Source organism: Drosophila novamexicana, unplaced genomic scaffold (assembly GCF_003285875.2).
Source record: "Drosophila novamexicana strain 15010-1031.04,08,12 unplaced genomic scaffold, DnovRS2.1 tig00001624-arrow-arrow-pilon, whole genome shotgun sequence".
Classification (NCBI taxonomy): Eukaryota; Metazoa; Arthropoda; class Insecta; order Diptera; family Drosophilidae; genus Drosophila; species Drosophila novamexicana.
This window is the reverse complement of record NW_020824870.1, coordinates 50379-75285: the sequence shown is the minus strand read 5'-3', so window position 1 is coordinate 75285 and position 24907 is coordinate 50379. Positions and strand designations below refer to the sequence as shown.

General features: G+C 37.1%; 4 protein-coding genes across 11 annotated transcripts; 3 read left to right on the top strand and 1 right to left on the bottom strand.

Moving 5' to 3' along the window:
• Positions 1-2347: 2347 nt before the first annotated feature.
• LOC115768095 lies at positions 2348-5498 on the top strand. 5 transcript variants are annotated; one of them, XM_030712580.1, is made up of 7 exons: positions 2348-2484; positions 2652-2738; positions 2887-3121; positions 3216-3453; positions 3538-3675; positions 3769-3948; positions 4065-5498. In XM_030712580.1, the coding sequence occupies exons 4-7, from the start codon at positions 3234-3236 to the stop codon at positions 4085-4087; spliced, it is 561 nt and encodes a 186-aa protein (XP_030568440.1). In that variant the 5' UTR covers positions 2348-2484; positions 2652-2738; positions 2887-3121; positions 3216-3233; the 3' UTR covers positions 4088-5498. The 5 variants fall into 5 exon arrangements, with proteins under 5 accessions (XP_030568440.1, XP_030568439.1, XP_030568442.1 ...); XM_030712579.1 differs by lacking the exon at positions 2887-3121; XM_030712581.1 differs by lacking the exon at positions 2887-3121 and having other exon boundaries at positions 2373-2448.
• A 4470-nt stretch (positions 5499-9968) lies between these two features.
• LOC115768080 lies at positions 9969-14240 on the top strand. Of its 3 annotated transcripts, none has more exons than XM_030712546.1 (6): positions 9969-10098; positions 10197-10316; positions 12462-12969; positions 13640-13777; positions 13852-14055; positions 14100-14240. In XM_030712546.1, the coding sequence occupies exons 3-6, from the start codon at positions 12492-12494 to the stop codon at positions 14135-14137; spliced, it is 858 nt and encodes a 285-aa protein (XP_030568406.1). In that variant the 5' UTR covers positions 9969-10098; positions 10197-10316; positions 12462-12491; the 3' UTR covers positions 14138-14240. The 3 variants fall into 3 exon arrangements, with proteins under 3 accessions (XP_030568406.1, XP_030568407.1, XP_030568408.1); XM_030712547.1 differs by having other exon boundaries at positions 9969-10117; XM_030712548.1 differs by having other exon boundaries at positions 9970-10316; positions 14109-14239.
• Positions 14241-14307: 67 nt separating this feature from the next.
• LOC115768079 (ATP-dependent RNA helicase p62-like) lies at positions 14308-16659 on the bottom strand. Of its 2 annotated transcripts, XM_030712544.1 has the most exons (5): positions 16452-16659; positions 16333-16362; positions 16185-16268; positions 15360-16135; positions 14308-15302 (listed from the first exon to the last, which is right to left on the bottom strand). In XM_030712544.1, exons 1-5 carry the CDS (start codon positions 16492-16494, stop codon positions 14460-14462), a joined length of 1776 nt encoding a protein of 591 aa, XP_030568404.1. In that variant the 5' UTR covers positions 16495-16659; the 3' UTR covers positions 14308-14459. The 2 variants fall into 2 exon arrangements, with proteins under 2 accessions (XP_030568404.1, XP_030568405.1); XM_030712545.1 differs by lacking the exon at positions 16333-16362 and having other exon boundaries at positions 14309-15302.
• Positions 16660-17149: 490 nt separating this feature from the next.
• On the top strand, positions 17150-18631 carry LOC115768096 (mitochondrial import inner membrane translocase subunit TIM50-B). The gene has a single exon (XM_030712584.1). The coding sequence runs from the start codon at positions 17278-17280 to the stop codon at positions 18511-18513; it is 1236 nt and encodes a 411-aa protein (XP_030568444.1). The 5' UTR covers positions 17150-17277; the 3' UTR covers positions 18514-18631.
• Positions 18632-24907: the final 6276 nt, after the last annotated feature.

Genomic DNA, 24907 nt, shown 5'->3' with positions numbered 1-24907 from the left:
CGAGTTATGGGCATGGGAAGCATTGACCCCATGTATATAGACGAATCTTGGGGTAAGATTTGGATATGAATTTCGACTAAAAAATATGTATTCAGATTTAAATGAGAGATTATTCTAGAGGAAAAACCATTAAGAAAAAGACAAACATCGTAAGAATGGGATGAAATTTGAACAAGTTATGGGCATGGGAAGCTTTGACCACATGTATATAGACGAATCTTGGGATAAGATTTTGACATGAATTTCGACTAAAAAATATGAAAATCTTCGGCGTGTCGAAAATTGAATACCCTCAAAATCATTTGCTTTACGATTCTGAAGATATGTGAAATTAGTGAAACTCGTAAGGGCTGAGTTTGATAAAAATATCTTGAAAAACAAAGATTCTTCACATAGCGCTATAAAATTAGTAGTGTGATCTTTAAAAGATTTGGCTTATACTTATATAAGCAGCTTATTTAGTAAATGCCGGGTTCGGCAAGATATCTTGATAAACAAAAAAGTTTTTTTTATAGCCACGTAGTTTTCGATCTATCGTTCCTATGGCAGCCATATGATATAGTGGTCCGATATGTAGTGGTCCATATATGTAAGAAGCATAGTGAAACTAATAAATACCGAGTTTGGCATATATTTATAATATCTTGATAACTCAAAAAGCTTTTCCTACAAAAACCAAAAAAAAAAATCAAGTAAGAGGTTCTAGTCGGAAGCTCCCGACTAGGGGATACCCTGAACCCTCTTCTTCTAACATCAAATGCATATATATATTTTATTTTAAAAGCTATATGTCAAGTTTGGTGACTCTAGCTCTTATTATTTACCAAAATTGCCTATAAAACAGGATATCTATATCGATTTTTATCGATTGCTTGCAAACGGAGTAAGTTATCGATTATCGGAAACAAACTCGATCTACGCGGGAACTAGGAGCATCTACATCTTAAATTTCAGTCTCTAGCTCTTATAGGTTCTGAGATCCTTGCGTTCATACATACGGACAGACGGACAGACAGACATGGCTAGATTGACTCGCCTATTGGTGCTGAACAAGAATATATATACTTTATGGGGTCGGAGATGCTTCCTTCTGCCTGTTATATACATTTGGATTTTACCCATTCTTAATGGGTTCAGGGTATAAAAACAGGCAAACAGACATGGCTATATTAACTCGTCCGTTGACATATTATATAATATCAAAGAATAATAAAAGATATATAAGATATATATAAGAATAATACAATTTTAGTTGTTTGAAATAAGTGAATTCCTGTTTGGAACTTTGCCCCAAATGTGCAGTGATGTGCACTGTTGTACTTGTACAATTAGGAGAAGCGCACATGCTTTTTTCATAGACAATAAATTACAAATGAATTCCAGGCACGTGATCTTTTGCTTGACTGCATACTTTGGCCACCAGCAAATGCAGTAATGGACATTGGCTAGTGTCCCTTTCATTGAGACTTGGGTAATGCTGGTCAAAGACTATTTATCTTAAACATTATGGGAGCATTAACAGCAAAATTACTATATTAATCAAAAATCAGAGACATTAATTGATTTCTTTCCTTTCCTAACATCTTCATACCAATATTTTAGTTGTTGAATGCAGGGAAAAAAAATTGTATGCAGAATATCATAATAAAAATCACTTATAAATCAGACTAACTGGATAGCTATATAATCAGCAATGAAGCGTCAAATTAGATGAAAGGGAGCTGTTCGTTAGTCAAGGCGACCATCGTTTGGTGCGACCATCTGACTAAATTAGATTTGAACTTCTAAATTTTATGAGAGTTTATGGTCTACGCAGATTCTCCAACTCGAGTTGTATGGCCGTGGGTATTAACTTTGAAATTTTGACATAAATGTCCGCCCGTGGAATGTTGAAATGTAAACATGTAAACATCCATTTAGACCACAGGCTAACATCAAATGCTCAACTGTAATGAAAGAGCATAAGCGATTAATTATAGCAACTGCATACCTTACATAATAGAGGACTCTTAAACCCATACAATGTGTCAATCAGTGATGTAAGATTTTACTTATAAAGTTGGACTTATAATTTCTTAGGAGAGAAAAAACATTTAAGTATTGGCAAATAAATTCATGATATTTTGCTTTGAATTGCAACAAAGACTTCATCCTAAAACAGGAAGCATAGCAGCTGCAATGGTGGGGTTTATTTTTGGAACATGCGCAGCTTTATGATAAAAGCCCTCAGTGCGAGAGTGAGATAGATGAAAAGAGAATGACACTCGGTTGAGAGCATAACATCCTTCAGGATACTATGCAGGGCCTTTTGCAGCTTTTCGCATATTTTGCTATTCAGTTTAAAAGAGACGCGCAACGAAAGCAGTTCAGAAAAATTCCCAGAACAACTTCTTTTTCTGCGCTCAGTCTCATCCCCAGTCAGCGCCATAGTCAATTGGCAACTTTAGTGTGAGTGGTGGAGGAGCGTTTTGTGTGTGTATAACGGTTAGTTTAAGAATTGTGTTTCAATTTAGTGCTACGCAGTTAGCCATTTTTACATCCGAATCAAAGGATTGAGAAATTCAAGAGTTCAAATATTTTTATGTAAAAACAAATATATTTCGTATCTGTTTCAATTTGTGTGTATTGTTCCTGATTTTTCACAATTTTAGTGTCATTGTCTGGATTAACAAATATACCGCGCGTATTGCGTCACTCTTTAGCTAGTTGAGCGATACTAAGGAAATTGTTTGCAGAGGGTAAGCAAAAAATATTTTCATTTGGCTCTCAGATGCCTTAGATTCTGTAGGCTGATATTTACTTTTTTAGTAATATAAATATATTTTTTTTGCCTGTCCACACATTTTACATGCATACAATGTTCTCAATCCCAACTTATCAAAACAGCTATTAAGGCTGCACTTCATAGATAATTAATTCAAAGACTTTGGTAAAAAAAACTTTTAAAAATTGTTAAAATTGTCCGAGTCAGCAAAGCATTGTTCAAGGTTCTATTATGGATGCGGTGAAGTCTACATTGCAAACCAGTTAAATTGATGAATAATGCCATTTTTTGTAAAAACAAAAACAAAACAAGTGACTGAAACAGTGTTGCAAAGAAAAAGGATCTAAAACGGTTTTGGTTATTGCTATTAAGTTAACTTAATCATACGACATTTTACATTAATTAATGCTATACAAAAATAAAAACGTACATTTACGGCTTAAAATTGTAGGCAATCAACACACGCACAATGAGTCATAATTGCAAAGGGTTCTGGGTGGCAGCGATCTTAACATGGTCAGCTTTGATGTCTAATTTAGTGTTGGGAACTACAGAGGGGCAGGAGACGCCACTAGCTCTGCCCGTGGCCGAGCTGACTCAACCCACAACAGCTGTTGTACAGGGGGAGGTTTGGGAAGAGGATGATCACGAGGTCTTAATACGCAACGAACGCGGGACAAAGAGCGATGGTGAGCTCAGTTGTTAACATTTTTTATAAGCGTTTATTATAAAGAATTAAATTGTTTCTAATGATATTAACCTTTGCTTCACAGGCCTCTCATGTCGTTATGGCAAAAACCCATGGACTGAATGTGATACTAAAACTAATACTCGTTCTCGAACTTTGACATTGAAAAAGGGGGACCCAGCTTGCGATCAAACTCGCACTATTCAGAAAAAGTGCAAGAAGGGTAAGAATGATACATTTGTGATATAAATCTACTAAACTAAGAAAATGGGTGAATATAAAACAAATTATGTAATTTTCTTTAAATGAATTTCAGCGTGTCGATATGAGAAGGGCTCTTGGTCTGAATGCACTACTGGACAGATGACCAGAGCTGATAAATTAAAGGTTACTAGCGATCCTTCATGCGAAGCAACACGTTTGATTAAGAAGAACTGCAAGCCCGGCAAGTCCAAGGATAAGACTGCCAAGGAGCAGCGCAAAAATAAGGATAAAGGTTAGCAATCGAATTTTTAGATATGAACACCTAACATACTTAAAACAATATAACAGGCATTATAAGATAATATATATCTTAACTATTTTTTTTTGGGTATCTTATCTTACCTGCAGCTGCTCGCAAAGGACGTGTTTAAGTAATCTGGTAGCAAAGACTCATTTTTTTAAAGTCAGATGGTAGATTTTTCCCTGGAGCTCGTTTTTCAAAAATATAAGAATACTAAATAAAATCGTAAAAAATAAACCCACTTAATGGATAACCGTAAAAATTATATTTGAACACATTTAAAAAATTGTAGATTTCATTTTAAACAATTTATATAAAATAACGGAATTAACTAAAATCTACTACTAAAGAAAAAGTTTGCGAGAATTTGCGATTGATATGTGGAGCCATGGCAGTTCAGTTTATTCAAGTTTCTCCAAATGCAAAAAACAATACGACTGATTCGGCAGATAGGAATTTTTATAGCCCGGAAGATTGTCCGATAATTCATATAAAGCATTAGCCGAGTTATTCTAAAAATAACTTTACACCTACATTAATATAAACCTTCCCATATTTAAACAAAAGTTATTCAAACATAATTGATGTAAAACGTTCGTCTGAAAATATCAGCTTCTGTATTTGATCTCAATAAAAGAGAACAGAAAAAACAGCGGCACGTATAATTGATATAAGTAATACATATACAATTTAGACATACAACAAATGCAAAATTTAATAAAACACTTAGTGTAAATATTGTAAAAAGTAATACAATAGTATTGCAAAGTAACAAAGAGACAATGGCCGCTTGGTAATCGTAAGGGCATTGGATAATGCGATTGCGTATTTTAAAAAACTAACATAAAACCCCCGAAAATGTATCGTTGTATGACTAACTGTATTGATCGTACGTTTTAACTACATACAAATACCTCCCACACAAACAGGATTTATTTTCTTTCTTTTTTTCAAGCGAAAAGAAAAATGCAATTTGAATTATAAAAAGTAAGAAAAATATAATTTATCGAAAAAAATCGTGCAAAACGGAACACCCTTCCCGCAGAAAACATCGTTTCAGTTGTAGCTGATAATTATAATGACATTTAAAAATGAATTTAATATCTGGTTCTATTTTCAACAAAGTACATTTATTTAAAATAATAGAGTTGTTTATGTATTTAAAAAATGTGCAACCATAGGCATTATAATACAAACGAACACTGTATGATCCATTAGAGCTTATGTATAAATATGTGTGGATTCGTATAATTATGGATTCATATAATTATGTAAAATCACACATATGTATATGTAAGAGTTGCAAAACAAATTTATATGAATATTTAATTTCAAACGTACTTAGCTGAAATTATTTTTATTCTATCGGGAAGCCTTGAAAGCTCGAAGACACGACAAGTAAATCAGAAATTATATACATACAATATAGTCATTTGCATTCATACGTATTTACATACATACATTAAGAATACAATGAAAGGCACAATTGAACAAACAAAAACAGCAATTTCATAAAATATTATAAATAAAAACTTGACAAGGATTTAAATAAAAACATAATCTATAAGAGTTTATCTAGGATATTCTGCTGCTTTTTCGGTCAACTTGCATTTTCACAATAGCGTTAAAACCTTTTCCGTGTTCAACGGGTTCAGGATATAAACAAGTAAGAGGTTCTAGTCGGGAGCTCCCGACTAGGGGATACCCTAAACCCTCTTCTTCCAACATCAAATATATATATATATATATTCTATTTTAGAAGCTATATGTCAAGTTTGGTTACTCTAGCTCTTGTTATTTACCAAAATTGCCCAAAAAACAGGATATCGATATAGATTTTTATCGATTGCTTGGAAACGGAGTAAGTTATCGATTATCGGAAACAAACTCGATCTGCGCGGGAACTAGGAGCATCTACATCTAATCTAAATTTCAAGTCTCTAGCTCGATATATATATATATATATAATCTATTTTAGAAGCTATATGTCAAGTTTGGTGACTCTAGCTCTTATTATTTACCAAAATTGCCCAAAAAACAGGATATCGATATAGATTTTTATCGATTGCTTGGAAACGGAGTAAGTTATCGATTATCGGAAACAAACTCGATCTGCGCGGGAACTAGGAACATCTACATCTAATCTAAATTTCAAGTCTCTAGCTCTTATAGGTTCTGAGATCCTTGCGTTCATACATACGGACGGACGGATGGGCGGACGGACGGACGGACGGACGGACGGACGGACGGACAGACGGACGGACAGACAGACGGACATGGCTAGATCGACTCGGCTATTGATGCTGATCAAGAATATATATACTTTATGGGGTCGGAGAAGCTTCCTTCTGCCTTTTACATACATTTGGCTTTCGCACAAATACAATATACCCTTGTACCCATTTTTAAAGGGCTCACGGTATAAAAGTGTATTGATTAAAATTGTTCATTCTTATTGGATGTTAATGGTTGTTTGGTAAAATCAAATTGAATGGAAGTAAAGTGGATGTTTCTAAGTGACTGTACTTAATTGTGGCTCTGCTGGAAAATTGTATACGGTTCGCAGATGCGTGAACGTTAGCGAGATAGGTAATAAATTTCTTGATTTAGCTAACTAATGTAACTTTCTCAAAATTACGCCCAAATTCAAGGCCCCAGGGCTTGCAATTGATTTTTGTGAACCCAATTACGTGCATAAATGTAAGTATTCTATCAGAAAATTATTTTTGCTTTTTAAAAAATGTGTTTAATAATGTTTTGGCTGCAGTTTGTTTTTACCGGCTACGGCAGCGCGCGGATTCAATATCTAAAAACCAAACTTTTTTTTCCTATATTAATCGGTAACATTCAGAAAAGTCTTGTGTTCATGGCTTATAAACTAATGGTACTGATCAAAATTATATATTTGTAATTACTCACTTTCAACAAATTTTAATTGTGAAAGGTTTTCTTATGTGTAAGATATAAGTATGATAGGTAGACACATCCATACATACACAAGTCTAAAGTGAATAAAAACATAATTGAGTACGCAAGTGTGTGTTAAACAGGTGTATTTCCAAATAATGGTCCTGACAGCTACTGTCCCATATGTGTCGAATCAGCAGATAGAAAGACAAGGTAGGATTTACTTCAGAGACACCAGAGGGGTATAATAAAATTAAATTAATCCCAATTTCTTCATAGTTATTCAAAATGGGGCTGGTTCGAAAAACTCTCCGCTTATTGTAAAATAATAGAATTCTGTAGATCATTTATGAGTGAAAAGGGTAATTTTATATTGATATCATCGAAAAGTAATGTTCTCATAATGATATGAGCATGTATATTTACGTAAAATATTTTGCTTGGACAAGCAGAAGGCTCGTACTTGGATAGCTGCAGTCTAGGGTTTTTATACAGTTGTCAATAAGTGAAGGCACATTCAACAACCAAATTATTAGTGAGCCTCCTCTGAATCCGTTTGAGAGTGAAATGCACGCTAATAGGGTTTTTGTCATCACGTGTAGGCTGTAAATGTATGTGGCTGTACATTTATGTACATATATACATATGTTTGTATATATATACAGAAATACTTCTTTAATTGAAATTCCCATTGCTCGTGTACAAAGTAATTCGAAGAACTGGCAATTTAAAACTTCACATTTGTAGCTGCTAGAACATACATACATCCATAAGTATGTCCACTCTGCGTTGTCGGCTATTCACAGTTTAATAGATATGTATGTATGTACATTTGAATAAAGACTGACTAAACAGCGAAGCTGTCACAAAAACAATATTATTTACTTGAAGACTTTCATAATTAAAAAAACGCCTTTTCGGAAAACGCTCTTAAAGACTTAAGATTATTAGCCTGCAGGAAAGAAAAGATAATATTATTTTTTTGTCATGTGAAGAGTATTTAATTAAAACATGGCCTTTTTTACTTATGACAATAATCAAGAAAATGAGCTGCATCTACATATGTATGTATAGATATAGATATACATATAGTCACCCCTGACTGCGTGTCGTATCAATTTCCAGTCGACTGTGCGCCTGAAAAAATGTACATATGTACATATGTTCATATGTACATACATGTATGTATGTATGTATATTTAGCGCTGTCATTGAGATCCGATTTTTGCACATCAGCAACGTCATCAACAATGACCGCAGCAACCATTAATGTACGTACATGCAAGCTGTGAAATTGTCAGAAAATATTGGAATGCATACATGTATACACGTATTCTGTGCATGTACATACACATGTTGGTATGTATGTACTATTGTTAGTGCTACCCTCATTACACAGACATTTATACATAGAGCTATGTATGTATATTTAATAATCAAAGTAGCATATATGTATATATAGACGAATGCGACTAACAATAACGTTAACACCAATAAATCCTGAAAATACGGGAAAAAGGTTAACGTTGGCACATAGCAACACATTGAGATACGATTTCTCACCAAATGAGCAAGATAACACAGTAAGTACAAGAGAGTACGAGAGAGAGACAGAGAGAGAGAGAGAGATAGAGAGAGAGAGATAGAGAGAGAGAGAGAGAGAGAGTGAGTGAGAAACAATGAGAACGCAAGCGTAGAGAGAGATAAAGATATAGAGAGAATATGGGAAAGACAGAAAACGCAAGCGCGGAGAGAGGAAAATTCAAAGATATTTTTAGATAAAAAGTGGAAGGTGAATGCTCATGTGCAGAAATAAGTCAGCCTACTTCAAATTGTATTTGAAGCCAAATCCAATTTGTTTACCGTTTTTGCAAGGGAACTCTGCCGTCTCGGCTGTCTAAAAACCTGCAGCCGGGCTCTCCGGCGACTGGTCAACCACAAATATATTTACAAGCAGGCACACATACATGCCATACAAACAGACCAATACATATGTATGTATTTATGTTAAAAGTATATGCTAAGAAAGTAAACAAAGAAGCAAATGAAAAAAATACATATCAACGACGTCGTTTGCCGTACAATCTCAGGTTTCTTATACTAGCATGCGATACATGTATGTTGTACATATAATGCATCTGCAAATGTGTGTACTTATAAACACATATTCACTATACCAACATCATTTGTTTTTTTTTTTGTTTTATATTTTTGTTTTATATTTTTGTTTTCATTTTTTCCCCTTGCTTGACTGGATATTTAACGATTCGATTTTCTCCTGTCTGCTTGAAAAAATTTTTGGTATCTCATCAAAGCAATGTCTACTGTGCTCTCCGCTGGGAACGTTGAATTTGACTTGATTCTGACACACTCAATCCAAAAATCCACTCAAAACTCGTTTATTAAAAAAATGTATCTATATAAATAAAATTGTTGTGAATCTGAATATGTTAGATAAAAGTAGTTTAGGAAAAATGAAAAAAATTATTAAAATTGTATTTAAACTTAAATAATTTAAAAAATGTTAAGCAAAGTTTCTGATAATTTTACGTTATATTTACGAATGGTCCCCTAGTGACGTGGAATGGACGGAATCTATAAACGTTATGATACATGTTGCTTGTTACAGTAGACTTAGATAATGTAATATATGTAGTTAGTGATTCGGCACATCGTACTGCAGATTAAAGATGTATATATAAATGATTAGTGCTGTATAATATATAAATATTTATAAACTCATTCGGTCTTATCTGAAATTAAATGCATTTGCTCTCCATCAATCATATGATAAAAACAGCCTGATGCTTGTGACACTTGTCACGGCAGTAGCTGCTAGAACGTTGCACCACAATAACAAAAATTTCATTGGTTATCGATAAGAGTAAATGTCATATATATTTAGACATGTCTAAATATGTCTAATAGATACCGATCCCAAAGAGTGGTGATAAAAGAGAATAAGTCACCTTAAACTCCATTGAAATTCCGCTCAGTGCATTGAGTGTGTGGCAAGCTGAGTTATTTTGTTGCCTCTCGTATTTCAAGTGTTGCTTGTTACTTGCAGCGTCACCAGCCGCAGCATATGCCAGCTTCACTCAGTTCTCGCCCAGCTCTGGAGAGCGTCGATCGGCCACGGCAACGCGTACTTAGGTGAACATTATTTTGAAAGCTTTTGCTAATTGAGATTTAAAACTTAGCTCTGACGGAATTGCAACAGAGCAGTAACCCCAGGTAAAAGAGAACCTTTTGAGTGAGTCTCTCCCGTGTTTTTGTAAATGGTGCGCGGTAATATCCGAAAAATTCTTTACCTCAACTTATAAAAATTCCAGCACTCAGTGACAGAGAGCAAGTTTCACACAATATTTGCTAAAAACTTCTGATTCTTAAAACTAACTTACTTGATTACGTTTAAAAGAAGCAACCAACAAAAACAAAAACAAAAGAGAAAGGTAAATTTCCTATATGTTTAATTTATTTACAATTTTTTAATTCATATCGTTTTAAATCGTTATTGCGATTTACTAAATTAGTACATAAATACACACTATGATGGTTACTTAAACTGAAACATATTACAAACGTCACAGACATGCTGAATATATGAAATAAATGATGATTTATATATTAAAGAATAAAATGTAGTGCTGCAGCTATTTTAATTAAGACCACCACCTAATTTAAAGGTTCACAGTTTATCTTAATTTTCTTACCCCTTACGTTAGACGAAACCAGGAAAACAGAATACTTGTTATACCCTGAACCCATTAAAAATGGCTATAAGGGTATATTGTATTTGTGCAAAATGCAAGTGTATGTAACAGGCAGAAGGAAGCATCTCTGACCCCATAAAATATGAACGCAAGGATCTCAGAACCTATAAGAGCTAGAAACTTGAAATTTTAGATGTAGGTGCTTCTAGTTTCCGCGCAGATCGAGTTTGTTTCCGATAATCGATAACTTACTCCGATTTCAAGCAATCGATATCGATATCCTGTTTTTTGGCCAATTTTGGTAAATAATAAGAGTCACCATACTTGACATATAGCTTCTAAAATAAAATATATATATATGCATTTGATGTTGGAAGAAGAGGGTTCAGGGTAGCCCCTATTCGGGAGCTTCCGACTAGAACCTCTTACTTGTTTTTTGTGGTGTATGCATGATTTACAAGGTGAATCGACAATAAAAGAGCAGCGTGACAGCAAAGTAGTTCAGGACTGAAGAGTGGTATACAAATATATGTATACTAGCTAAAGAAAAACATAGGATGAATGAACAGTAATCATACATATGACAGGATATTGGCAAAATACCATAGTTGCTTTTATCTATCGCCAGTTTCAATTGTTAATTGATAATCTATTTGAATATTTACTTATCAGTATTTATTTATTATGTGAAGTGAAGTGGTGTAGACCCTATTCTATATCTTCAATTTGTGACTCTAGCTTCATAAATTCATAGATTACCCAAACAACAAAATATTGATATCACTTTTTATTGAATTTGGGAAAAAGTTAAGTTCTCGTTAATTTGAAATAAACTTGATATTAGGAAGAACTATTTGCAAAGCTTCAAATTTGGGAACCATTTGCAGGCTATAAAATAAGTAAAAGTACTCGCTATAGAACCCTTGGTATTCGCTTTCATTCCTCTTCATGTATTGTTTGCTCTGAACTTTAAACAAGCGTCAATTGCTTAACTACAACTGCCCGTGCAAATAGTTCGTACACATAAAAATGTATCCGTTTTGAGAGACTGAAGTCAATTGGTCTCAAAAACGTTACACATGCCTCCAGACAAGGCAAATTCAGTTGCATTCCTTTAAATAAATTAAAATAAAATATAAAATTGTTGATGCAGCTGCTTCCAGTGGCCGTTCTTTGATCGCAGATCTTATGTATGCATAGACAGCTTACAAAAAATTTACATCAGACAACTTATTCATAAATTTATTTACTGATTGCCTTAAAAATAAGCGAGAGGAATGCCGGGCCCCCTTCACATGTTCACCAGATGTGCAACATCCACAATGAAATTGTGTAAGACTAGATTTAGTAATGAGTTCTGACTGCAGACAATTCGTGAATAATCTGAATGTTATTTAAAAGAAAAACTGAAAACTTATTTAAAGCTGTTTCTCATCTACCAGTGCGTGTTTTGACTCGATCTAGCTAGGAGCTAGGAGCTAGGAGCAGGAGCACCTACATCTAAAATATCAAGTCTCTAGCTGTTATAGGTTCTGAGATCCTTGGGCTCATACATACGGACGGACAGACGGACATGGCTAGATCGACTCGGCTATTGATGCTGATCAAGAATATATATACTTTATGGGGTCGGAGATGCTTCCTTCTGCCTGTTACATACGTTTGCATTTTGCACAAATACAATATACCCTTTTTACCCATTTTCAATGGGATCAGGGTATAATAAAAAAAGAGACTTATATTATAAATAAATGTGTATTCATTTGTTAAACTATTCATGCAAAATAGCTCGTTTGAAATCCTGCCTCAATTTTTTTATACACACCCAGTTAAACTAAATCTAATAATTAACCGCGTTTTTATTTTTATGTCTTTTTTCCTCAGGGAGCCAGAGTACATAGCTGGCCAGCCGAAATGATTCTTTTAAAAACCGTGTCCACACACGCCATGATCCATTCTTTGCTAGCGACAGTGCTGCTGATGCCAACGTTGATTTATAGTCATGAGTATCATGGCAGTGAGAAAAACAGTGCCATTGCTCTGACTGAGCTCGCTAGGGGTGCGAAACTGGTTATGGAAAATCACTCTGGTGACGTGATAGTGCGTCCAGCGCGTGAAGCTGCAACTGAAAAGTTGGCTACAGTGCCTGTAACTGCTACAGTTGGTGGAAATAAACGTGTAAGAAACAACAAAAAAGGAAACAAACTGCACACTCACATGCAGCGCGAAGATGCAGCAGGTTCTCGCAAGTCAAGCTTAAAGAAATCATCTTTACCCACTGGTAAGGATGTTCTGATGGTGCAGCCGCGACATTTGCTAAAGCCTAAAAATGAGGAACATCAGCATCGTGCAGGCAAAAGATCGGGAGCAAGGACAAAGGCTACACAAAATGGTATGCTAACAAGTAAAAAGTTCTAGTCGGGAGCTTCGGACTAGGGGATACCCTGAACCCTCTTCTTCCAACATCAAATGCATATATATATTCTATTTTAGAAGCTATATGTCAAGTTTGGTGACTAGTTCTTATTATTTACCAAAATTGGCCAAAAAACAGCATATCGATATCGATTTTTATCGATTGCTTGGAAACGAAGCAAGTTATCGATTATCGGAAACAAACTCGATCTGCGCGGGAGCTACGAGCACCTACATCTAAAATTTCAAGTCTCTAGCTGTTATAGGCTCTGAGATCCTTGGGCTCATACATACGGACGGACGGACGGACAGACAGACGGACATGGCTAGATCGACTCGGCTATTGATGCTGATCAAGAATATATATACTTTATGGGTTCGGAGAAGCTTCCTTCTGCCTGTTACATACATTTGCACAAATGTATTATAGCCTTTTTACCCATTTTCAATGGGTTCAGGATATAAAAATTGTAATTTATAAACTTTACGAAACAATACTATATAATCGCAAACCTTATATTTTGGTTAAAAATACGATTGTAAAGTCAAGTCAACTGCGTTCTTTAAAATTTACCCCAACCTTTATTAACTGGTCACATACATTCATGTTAATAATTTAAATAAATAATATTATATTTTTCACACAGCACCATCTTGTCGTTATGCAAAGAGTTCATGGACGGACTGTGATGCTAAAACTAACATGCGCACGCGTACTCTATCTCTGAAAAGGGGCGAGTCCCACTGTCCACCCACTCGGACCATACAGAAAAAGTGCAAAAAAGGTTAGTAAATAGCAATGTTGGCAGCAAAGCAATATATTTCATATATTGATTTGTCACATTTTCGGATTTATTAGCTTGCCGGTATGAAAAGGGACCCTGGTCAGAATGTATAGCTGGACAAATGACACGTGAGGAGAAATTAAAGGCATCTGAAGATGACACTCAACACAGCTGCGACCTCGTTCGCATTAATAACAAAAAGTGCAATCCTGGTGCTATAGAAAAAAATACAGCAACCGGCGTTCGCTCTACCAAGGTGCGTAAGCACAAGGAAAAAGGTAACTACTGCGATTACAATACAAAGTCTTTACTAATCTTTTAGAAATCGCAGGTACCCGCCAGACACCGACTCCAGCTTAATGGGTCAAATGGGTAAGGTTATAAATCAACAATGTATTTAGCAACAGCACAAAATATAGTAGCTTTAAGTTTAAAAAAGTTTAAGTAAAGTTCGGCCTGCATTTAGCAGGCAAATTATATATTTTATATATATTTTTAAACTTTTTAAAACGTATGCTTTCATGAAAATTTTATTTGTATATTGTTTTTATATGCTTAATGGATTAAAACCTTTATCAAAATTGTACTGATACTATTCGTGGCAATGAATAAGCAATAGGGATGATAATGTGTTAATGAAAAATTAATAATCCTAATTAATTAATAATCCTATTAATTTTTTCTAATGCCGCGCAGAGTTTGAGTATCTGTTACCGTTTAAAAATCCAGCATTACCACCAAACGAACCACCGCTATAGCTTCTTTGGTCGGTGCTGCTACTGAATCCCCGTTCGGTGTTGAAACTACTCCTGGCCGTGCTTGATGGATCAAAGCGATTGCCAGATTCGCTAAACGCGCTAAAGCCACTTAAAGAGCCACGATAGGAACTGAAAGCATTAGATCTTCCGGATGATCCATTGCCGCCTGCGACATAATTTCTAACAGATCCACGGCCACCACGACTGCGTCCACTGCCACCGCCCGCATCGCGTGCTATGTATTCCAATTCTGGATTTACGATTTGATTTGCCTCTCGCAGGATCTCAATCAAAGCGCGTGCGCATTTGGTGTTTTTTCGTGTAAAGAACGCATACGATGTTCCTGTAGAATGCTTTCGTCCAGTGCGCCCAATTCGATGTATGTAGTCCTCTGATGATTGTGGAAAATCAAAGTTAATGACATACTTAATGCCATCGACATCAAGGCCGCGTGCTGCCACATCGGTTGCCACTAATATATTGGCACGGCCGCTACGAAAGTCATTAAGCACATTGTCACGATCCATCTGGGATTTGTCGCCATGAATGGAACCCACACCAACGCCAAAAGCATTTATGAACCGTGCCAGTTCATCCACTTTTTTTTTAGTGGCTACAAATATGATAATCTTTCCTGGCATGGCGGCCTGGTCATAAATGTGTGATAACAGGTCTTTTAATTTTGCGCCTTTCTCATGCTCAGCGCAAACTTCTACATATTGCCGAATGTTGTGGTTGGCTGACAGTTCCAATGAGCCGATGTTTATCTTTGTAAATTGTCGAGATATAAACTACATTAAAAATCGCTTTCAATTCAAACTTACCTGTATGTAGTTGCCGAGGAAGTCTTCTGCTAGTTGACGTACTTCTTTTGGCCAAGTTGCGCTCCACATCAGTATTTGACGGTCTGGCCTGATTTGGCCAAGTATTTTACGTATCTGCGGCTCAAAGCCCATGTCCAGCATACGGTCAGCCTCGTCTAATACAAGGTATGTGCAGCGACGTAGATTTGTTGTACCGGCTTGTAGAAAATCAAGCAAACGGCCCGGTGTGGCAATCACAATTTCGACACCACGTTGCAAGTCATTGGCTTGCTGAGAACGCGGAGCTCCTCCAAAAATACATGTATTGCGTACAGAGGAGCTGGAGCCAAAATCATTGGCCACCGACTGAATTTGCTGAGCCAGTTCGCGCGTAGGCGCTAGTACAAGTGCTATGGGACCCTCACCACGCTTTAATGGCTCTTGACCTCTGATGTGCACTATGGCAGGTAGTATAAAAGCCAGCGTCTTGCCTGAACCTGTCTTAGCTATGCCAACCAAGTTGTTGCCTGACATAACTATTGGCCATGATTGGGCTTGAATTGGTGTGGGTTCTATGTAGCGCTGACGTCGTATTTCATTCATGCAATATTCTGGAAAGCAAGCTTCATCAAAACACTGGATAGGGTTGGGTGCCAGACCCCGTACGGTGATTTGATGCTGGGCACGGTAGCAATCAACTTCCTGTGATGAACGATTACGAGTTTTTAAATGTTCCTGGTAAAAGCTTTTCTGAAATGGCTGTAGTCGCATGTCCGACCAGTTAATATTGTTCATGCCTAAGCGAATAAATATTAGTTGATATAAGATACAAATAATGCTACATACTGCAAAAATCATCGTTTACAGCACCAGCACCGCGGTTTAGACCGCCACTACGACGCGGACGGCTTTCAATGCGCCCAGAACGTACTGAAATATTGTTTTCAAAGAATTATAAAAATATTTGTGTTTTTTGGATTATAAATATCTATACCACCACCATATACTCCGAAACCAGAACGAACTGCAACATTTGTTTTAAAGCATTCAGTAAATTAAAGTTTTGTTTTTCATTATTAGCCATTTTAAAGCATTTGGCAACATTATACATACCGCCACCACTTCCTCCGAGGCTACCGTGTCGTGGTGGCGCCATGGCTCACTTTATTTACAACAGGAAACCGGTAAAGAAAACCCAATAATGATTTTGATCGTTGTCGGATTTAAATAATATTTGTTCAGTATATTGATAATATTTGCAAAATTATGTCCTTTGTCGGATTGCTTGACTTTTTCTAAACTTGCTTCTTCTTTCGATATTTTGACTTACTAGTGCCATTATAATTTGACGATCTGGTAGCACTCATTGTGTTTAGAAGGTGGCAGCGCTTATGTTAATGTTTCGAAATCTATCTGGCAGCTCAGCCATTTTTCTTAACAATTCTTTTTTGGCTTGAAAACCGTTTTATTTTCTTAGCTGCATAATTTTTCCGATACATAGCCTATTTTTTAAACTGCGGTTTTTCGACATCCATTTTCTTTTCTTATATATTGCATATTTTTCTTAATAACAGAAAGATAAACATATAGATACTTAAAAAAATATAAAAATTGATTAAAAATAAATATATTGATTTATATTTTGCTTATACATAATTATTTACCTAGTGTTACTTTTTTAATTACTTGTCTAGTTTAATTATAGTTTTTAGTATAATTCACTTAAAAACAAGAAAAATGTATCACTTTTAAAATCGCTCAGCAATCATACTTTAACTGTCATTGACTGGTGACAATTTATGAAAAACAACAAAACTAAAAAAAAAATTCCTCGGCTGATTTAAACAAAAATGTCAAATTTTTCAGTGGCCATTTCGTAAATTGGAAAATCAAAATAATTCATTTATTTGAATCTGCAGACATACGTTGCAATTTGCAAATGACTCCAATCGCAATAGGGCGAATGCTGTACGGGGGCTCACGCTTCAGCCGCAAGCTCATAAATACTTCTCGTGCGCTCACATCAGGCTTATGGCACACCATGATTAATAGTGTCATGCTACAGACACATGCGGGAATTAAGTGCGCAGAAAAGAGAGCGTATATGCCTCCCTGCAATCTATATTCTAACTATTTAGAATCCCCGCATCTTGTGTATTTGATACACCGTCGCTACTCAACATGTGAGAAAACATCAACGCAGATACTGTCTAAATTATTCCCGCAGACATCAATGGAGCTAGACGATGAGGCGAGTCGTGATCGACGTAAGCGTGAGGAAGAGGAAGAACTTAGGGAAATGGAGCGGGCCTGGAAGCGTATGAAAATAGGGTTTGGGGTCTTTGGTGTGGGAGGTGTGATTTTCTCTTTTTGGGCTATTTACTTCTTTGGTAAGCCGTCGCTTGATGAACAAGGAAACGAAGTTACGGACGAATTCAGCTCTTTGCCGCTGGTTAAGCAATACTTGGCGCGTACTTTTAAGTCACTTAATCATTTTCAAAGGTTCATTCAGGAACCCTCAAGCCAGAAATTGCTGCCTGATCCGCTACAGGCACCTTATGTTCAACCCCCCTACACACTGGTACTTGAGGTTAAGGACCTGCTTATACATCCCGATTGGACTTATCAAACGGGGTGGCGTTTTAAAAAACGTCCTGGCGTGGACGTTTTCTTAAGGGAATGTTCCAAGTATTTTGAGATTGTTGTATATACAGCCGAGCAAGGAATGACTGTTTTTCCGCTGCTTGATGCCCTCGATCCCAGCGGCTATATAATGTACCGTCTTGTGCGTGATTCAACTCACTTCGTTGGTGGCCACCACGTGAAGAATCTTGATAATCTGAATCGCGATCTCAAGCGCGTGGTAGTCGTAGACTGGGACAAAAACTCGACAAAAATGCACCCGGGAAACACATTTTCGATACCACGCTGGTCTGGAAACGACGATGACACAACATTATTTGATCTAATCTCGTTCCTAAGCGTGCTCGGCAGCAGTGAAGTGGACGATGTGCGGGAGGTTCTTCAATATTATAACCAGTTTGAGGAGCCCATTGCTAAGTTTCGCGAAAATCAACGAAAGCTTTGTGAACAGATGCAGGCCGATGAATTTGAGAAGTTGAGTAAGCCGAAGCCTATGGTAAAGAACTGGTCGCGCGGCTTCATGAAGCCCTAAAGGTATATCGTAGAAGCCTTTTAGGTTTAGAATTTAACGTTCGTTGCCTTTTCATTGTTGTGATTTAACAAATTATTCTCAAAATAATGTGTATATTTATTTACTCTTAAACCCAAGAACTAATAATTTTATTGATTATGACTTTGCCGCTGGCGTTTTAGTTTAAGTCCAGCGCACTATGCAATTTTTCCAATTGGTTGTTTATATCCTGAAGTAGAGTATGTAGATTTGTCAGCTGGGCTATTTTCCTAATGCTAGTAAGGCCAGTTTTCACCATGCTTGCATGCAAAATATTCCTGGCTAAGTCGAACGTCAGCTGCTCCCTTTTAAGTTTTTTTCGTATCTCCAATTGTAATTTCTTGATGTGGAAGATCTGTCGTCTTCGCTTATAGCATTGGAACTGCCGTTTTAATGTATATAAGATGAGCAGCAGCCAGAATGTAAACACAATTACAAAATAATAGGGTCCCTTAATTAAAACAAAACGTCCATTAACGTCAAGAGCGGAACTTAATCTATATGCTTTCTTCTCTCCGAGACCATCCATTTCTGCATATACGATTTATTAATGCACTCCAACAATACTAATGTACTTATGTGCTATAGACTTAGAATCAAATGACACAAAATTCAATGAAAAACAAATGATCGATATATGTAAAACTGTACTTATTTCCTGTTCTGATCAAATTCAAATCCATAAGGGTATTAAGTGGTAGTTAAATACAAAGAACTCGTTACTGCTGCAAGTGTTGAATATTGCTGTAACACGGTTGTACTTATTTCCTGTTCTGATCAAAGTCTAATCCGTAAGGGTATTTTAAGTCGTAGGTAAATACAAATAACCCGTTACTGCTGCAAGTGTTGAATATTGCTGTAACACGGTTGAACAAGCAAGACATTTTTATATTGATCATCTGTGAACAGAGAGCTTTTCCCAGAAATTTTGTTTTAAATGATAAAATCAAAGAGTTAAATGCTTGGGCACTATCTAAAATGCATCATTGCCAAAACAAAGAATACAAACTCAGAATTGAAATTGGAATTGAATTCAAGGACATCGTCAAGGCAGCCAACTTCCAGCTATACATATATATATATGTAAAATACAGAAAAGGTAAACTATTTTGCGCGTTGCAATTTATCTGTAATTATAATGTACAAATATATATGTATATATATATATATATATATATATATATATATAAACGTTATAACATACAGAAGAGAGGAATTCTTCATACATCCACATTTGCAGCGCGCACACATGGCCACTTCAGCTTCGCCCACGCAAACTCTGCAACATGTTGCCGGTTAAAGTTTTCCTTTGTTTTCTGTGTTTTCGTATGTGTAGTTGAACACGTGCTAAGATAAACGAAACACTTTCAACAATCAACAACATTGGTTTCTATATGCCATGCGCGGCTCTGAATAGGAGAAACTTATCGGGGCATCATTGACTTGAAGAGAATTTCAATACTTCTAAAGGGATGCTGTGGTTGCCTACCTTTGAATATGGGTCAAAAGGGTATATTGTTTTAATATTAATGAATCCAACAGGCAGAAAGACGGGTCGATATCGGAAACTAGAAATGCTAATGGCTGTTTTTTGCTATGCCATACGATGATCGAGCTTATACCTTTTTCGAGATATCTCCTATTATATGCATGTATCTATAAAAATCGGTTTTGGGGCTTGGGATGTTTAGCATAGCTCGAAGACTATAAGTGCTAGATATACCAAATTTTTTATAAAGGCGCTCGTTTGGCATACACTGATAAGGAACATTTCACGTTTCAAATAGCGCCCCCGTATATATATTAATAACTTCAGAGTAATACAAATTCTATAACAAATTTTAAATTGCATACAGTAAAACATTTCATAAATGTGTTAATGTTTACGATATTAAACGTTGATAAATTTATACGATGTGTTTAAGCAATGCATTGCTTTCTGAAAAGGATAGTGCATTCGAAAATAAATGTAAATGAAAATATCAAATATAACAAATTAACGCATGCGCCGAGCTACTCTAGATGATACATATGAGTCGCCAAGTTGTTGCCTCACTTTCACTGTGCAAACGTGCAAATCTGGAACAGTGCATAAGAACTGTCAGCCTCCTTGTCGACGTTTCGAGGATGGCAAATTGAAAAGCTTTGCATCTGGTTGTGAAAAGGAGCAATATTCTGTTTCCGAATGTGCTCTCTTCTGTTTGGATTTACGTATATTGCAAAAAGCTTTTGGCAACGCCGCAATGTTGTTCAGTTTAGACAGAAAGTACGTCGCATTCGTGTGCTGCGCCGCAATTTTTGATAGAATATTGTTTGTATCTCGAAAAGGAATGCCATTAAGAGCTACCAAGTAGATTACATAGTGAAGAAGTATAAGTGTGTTTAACAAAATAATGAATAAAGCAATGGAATAAAATAAAAGCTGGGGAAATTAAATCGCACGTGGTTTAATATTATGTGGGTATGTGCTGAAAGTATTCCCCAATTCCTGTTATATTGCTTCTCCGTATGAAAAGAAAATAACCAAGATATTATCTCTGTGTTTTTTTCTTGTATTTCATGTTTAAGAGTAAAATGTATCATCACATAATACTCTCTTCAAAATTTACATTAGGCAGTTATGCACTATGCTCCATAAGTGCTTCTCCGTATTGCAATACAACGTTATTAAATACAGATTTTCTTCCCTTTTTTTTGTCTTTAAATGGCTTAAAATCTTAATGCTCTTGTTGAAATACAATTTTAATTATAAACTTCAATGTTGAAATTCGTTTGAAGTTATTAGGTTTATTTTGAAATCATTAGAAAACTCCAAACCTGTTATTAGCTTACACTTTCCCCAAGAAAAAAGATTTAAGACAAGAGGCATCGTATTTCTACTGATTTATATCCTTTAATATTACTTAATGTTTAAAAACTGCACGAATACTACAGCCACACCCTAAACATATTTGTTTCGCAAGAAAAATGTTTGTGCACGGCTCTCACACAGGCACTTACACAAAAACTTTCAAACGGAAGACGTAGAGGACCGCAACATGTATCGACTTAGGTAGGTGACAACAAGTTAAAAAATAAATTTGAAAATAATAAAGGACTCAAAAATGTTAGCTACAAACAGAAACAGATGTTAAATGAAATTAAGTCAGTTAAAATAACAAACTTAAATAATTCAGTGTGTAGGAACTCTGCAATTATTTCTTTTACGATTTTTTATTCAGTGGGGTTAAACATGTGACATTTTATTTTATTGCTATATATTTATGGCAAAAGCAACGATAGTCACTTTAACTGTTTGTTGCGTTTTGTTGTTAGAGCCTTGATTGTTTTAAAAATAAATAAATAAATAAATTTTTAATTATATATGTATAAATTGTAATCCCTTTTATAGCCTTAATAAAAGAAGAAATAACCGCAGCGATGGCAACGGAAACCTATCTTAACTTGACAAGCGACCGAGCAAAATCATCGAAACACCCCATTAGGCCAAAATTACTTAAATTACCGGATGTTACCACACCACACCGTAGTCGCAAGAAGATTAAAATAAAGGTTGGTAATAGATAAATTTTTGAAGTGACAAATTTCAAGACAAATTTCACTCTTCGATAATTTTAATCTGCAGTCAAAAGATCGCTCAGCGGCTGTACGTGATCGCATCTATGACGATCCGGCCTACACAGAAGACATTAGCCATCTTGCCAACCCCCAGCGCCGTAGCAGCATATCGGGAAAATCTTCGAGAGATTATAAACATAGTTCCGATCATTCTACGCAGCCGGTGGCAAGTAGCAGCTCTTTAGGTAAACGCAGTCAATTGACAAAGGACTTTTTAAAGTATGCGATGAACGCACCCAGCAACAGCGGAGCAGTAAGCATAAACTTTGATTCCAGTAGTTCGGATAACGAGCAAACGAGGCTATTCAAGGATGGTAGCGAACCAAGGCGTGCTTTAAGCCTGGAGCGAAATTTAGCAGTTAATGCGGCCGAGAAGAATGATAAGAAATCGGCCACTCAAAAACGCAGCTCTAAGCAAAAGCGAAATCTTAGCCTTGATAATAGTCGGAAGGGAACCCAGCCACATTTGCAGCAGATTCCAGCAAAAAGAATACAAAGTTACGAGGCCGAAACACAGAGTCGGAAGGAACACAATCGGAAGAAATACCTGGAAACAGAAAGTAAAGTTGGTCGGGGGTCTAGCGATCACGATGACCTCTTCTCGGTACGTAGCTCGGCACAGAACTCGGCGGCCACGTTACCCATAGAAGCGAGTGTAAAGTTGCCAATCGGGCGACGTTTTTTAAGAGGCGAAATTGGTATCAAAAGCTTTAATTACTACCTCCTAAAGGAGGGATTAAAGAGCTCCAAAAAGCTTGATAAGCAACGCAATACAGGTGATACAACCGGCACAAGTGTCAAGAAATTACATACTCGCAGCGAGGAGAACATTTATGAAGAGATATTCTTTAAGGATACGCCAATCTCAATTAAACCAAAAAATAGCGCACCAATAACAGCTGGAACTGTGCAGCCCGATGAGGATATCGAAAGACAGCACCAGCAGCAGCATAGTATGCCAGATTCGGTCATTTTTGCTGATTGTGAGCTCTGCATGCAGCAATGCAGAAATGAGAATTGCAATTTTTGTCTTGTCCAAGGTGAGTCGACGGCAAATTGTCAGCTGCATAAGGACACTGGCAGCGATAAGCAGACAAGCACAGAAAGTGGATTGCCGGCTGCCCATATACTTGAATTTCAGTCATACAACCCAAGCAATCCGGGAGTATATAAAATTGAAACAACGCCCGTGGCAATAACGGGCGAATACAATCCAATATTGGAATTCCAGAAATCGTCTGCGAAAACATCCACAGCTGCCACGATAGCTTCCTGCGAGCAGCAGCATTATAACCATCGCAATCACCTACAACAGGATCAGCAGCAGATGCAGCTACCAGCTTACAGAGGATTTAATAAACACCAGGAACATTCCGAGTCTTACCAGCATAACGTAGCAAGTCGTCCGCTTGCTAATCAGTACAACGTAGGCGGCAGCCTGTTGCTGGCACAGGTGACAGCAGGGCAACCGCAGCCGCACCTGCAACAGAGTTATATTGTCGGCTACAAAAATGGTAGTGTTGCGCCGACAGCTTCATCCGTGCATCGTATCAATACGAAGTCTTCCTCGTCTAGCGACTCACTGCCCTATCACAAATATAACACAATGCCACTACTAGAAACGAATGCGTTTGCAGCACCGGGCACCGCTGACATATACTATGCCATAGGAGGCGTAGGGGCGCCATCGCTGCATCCTTTAATGTGCGCGGCCAGTAGACCTATTGGTGGCTCGCAAATTTTGGTCGATCAATTTGAATCGCATTTGTACAAAAGCGACTCGAAGGCTTCTATCCTGAGTGAGTTTTCTCTTCGCTGCAGCGACAATTCACAGCGGTACACGCGCTACCCGCATCGCTCCAGCCTCTTCTCCTCGCACATTCCTCGCACAAATCAGCGTCGACTCTTTGGCAGCACGGAGAACTGTCGGGTTGCCTATGACTGTAGACGCTGCAGCTTTGACGGCGTCATGAGTGCTGGTGGAGTCGGTGTAACCCCGGCTGATAAATGCAGCAACACGGATAACTGTCGCTACGAATGCCGTAACTGCGACTGCTCATCGAGCTATTTTAGTTCCGACTTTGATGATATTTATGGCTCGATGGCGCGTGGTGGCAGCAGTGGCATTCCGCGTAAAACGGCGGCAGGTACGTTGCCATCCAGTGGACCGACGGATCCAACTAGCTACAAGGCACCGACGCCTGAACAGCCGCAGCAGCTCGACCTTAAGCAGAACAAATATGCCATGGACTTCTTCAAGCATGTCAATGATGTAAAGCGCAGCATTTACCAGTCCGAAACGCAGCGTAATAATAGTTTGGAGTCCACACGTCGTGGACATCGAACCAGCACCTACAATAATTTCAATTTAAGTCCTAAAAGCAAAGCATCAAATCCCTTGGAAGCGACATTTATTGTGACTACATTGCCGCTTAGCAAAGGGCGTGCCATGACAGCAAAGCCCACGCCGGCGCCCAGGAACAGCCTTAAAAATCAGTCGCAAAAGCAGACACCGGAGAAAGATACGCACACACAAAGTAATCGTAAGCAGCATCCTACAGAAATACATGAATATCCTTCATTGGATCGACTAGTAGCCTCTACAACTGGTGCTACACCAAAGTGGAAGAGCCGCGCAACGTCGGAGGAAGGGCCTAAAAGCAACAAACAAAAGATCATAGACAAAGAAGCAGAGCTAAGAGAGCGACGTGAACGAAGTGCACCTACAACTTCCATTGAGCCAATTGCGTCATCTACA

What these genes read in the sequence shown, in the direction of transcription:
- LOC115768095 (XM_030712582.1), top strand. Translation starts at nt 3,234, where the DNA reads ATGAGTCATAATTGCAAAGGGTTCTGGGTGGCAGCGATCTTAACATGG. An exon ending in TCAGAAAAAGTGCAAGAAGG is followed by an intron (nt 3,676 to 3,768) that starts GTAAGAATGATA and finishes AATGAATTTCAG; the next exon opens with CGTGTCGATATGAGAAGGGC. An exon ending in GCGCAAAAATAAGGATAAAG is followed by an intron (nt 3,949 to 4,064) that starts GTTAGCAATCGA and finishes TCTTACCTGCAG; the next exon opens with CTGCTCGCAAAGGACGTGTT.
- LOC115768080 (XM_030712546.1), top strand. Translation starts at nt 12,492, where the DNA reads ATGATTCTTTTAAAAACCGTGTCCACACACGCCATGATCCATTCTTTG. An exon ending in ACAGAAAAAGTGCAAAAAAG is followed by an intron (nt 13,778 to 13,851) that starts GTTAGTAAATAG and finishes CGGATTTATTAG; the next exon opens with CTTGCCGGTATGAAAAGGGA. An exon ending in GCGTAAGCACAAGGAAAAAG is followed by an intron (nt 14,056 to 14,099) that starts GTAACTACTGCG and finishes CTAATCTTTTAG; the next exon opens with AAATCGCAGGTACCCGCCAG.
- LOC115768079 (XM_030712544.1), bottom strand. Translation starts at nt 16,494, where the DNA reads ATGGCGCCACCACGACACGGTAGCCTCGGAGGAAGTGGTGGCG. An exon ending in CCTCGGAGGAAGTGGTGGCG is followed by an intron (nt 16,363 to 16,451) that starts GTATGTATAATG and finishes CAAATGTTGCAG; the next exon opens with TTCGTTCTGGTTTCGGAGTA. An exon ending in TCCTCGGCAACTACATACAG is followed by an intron (nt 15,303 to 15,359) that starts GTAAGTTTGAAT and finishes CAATTTACAAAG; the next exon opens with ATAAACATCGGCTCATTGGA.
- LOC115768096 (XM_030712584.1), top strand. Translation starts at nt 17,278, where the DNA reads ATGACTCCAATCGCAATAGGGCGAATGCTGTACGGGGGCTCACGCTTC.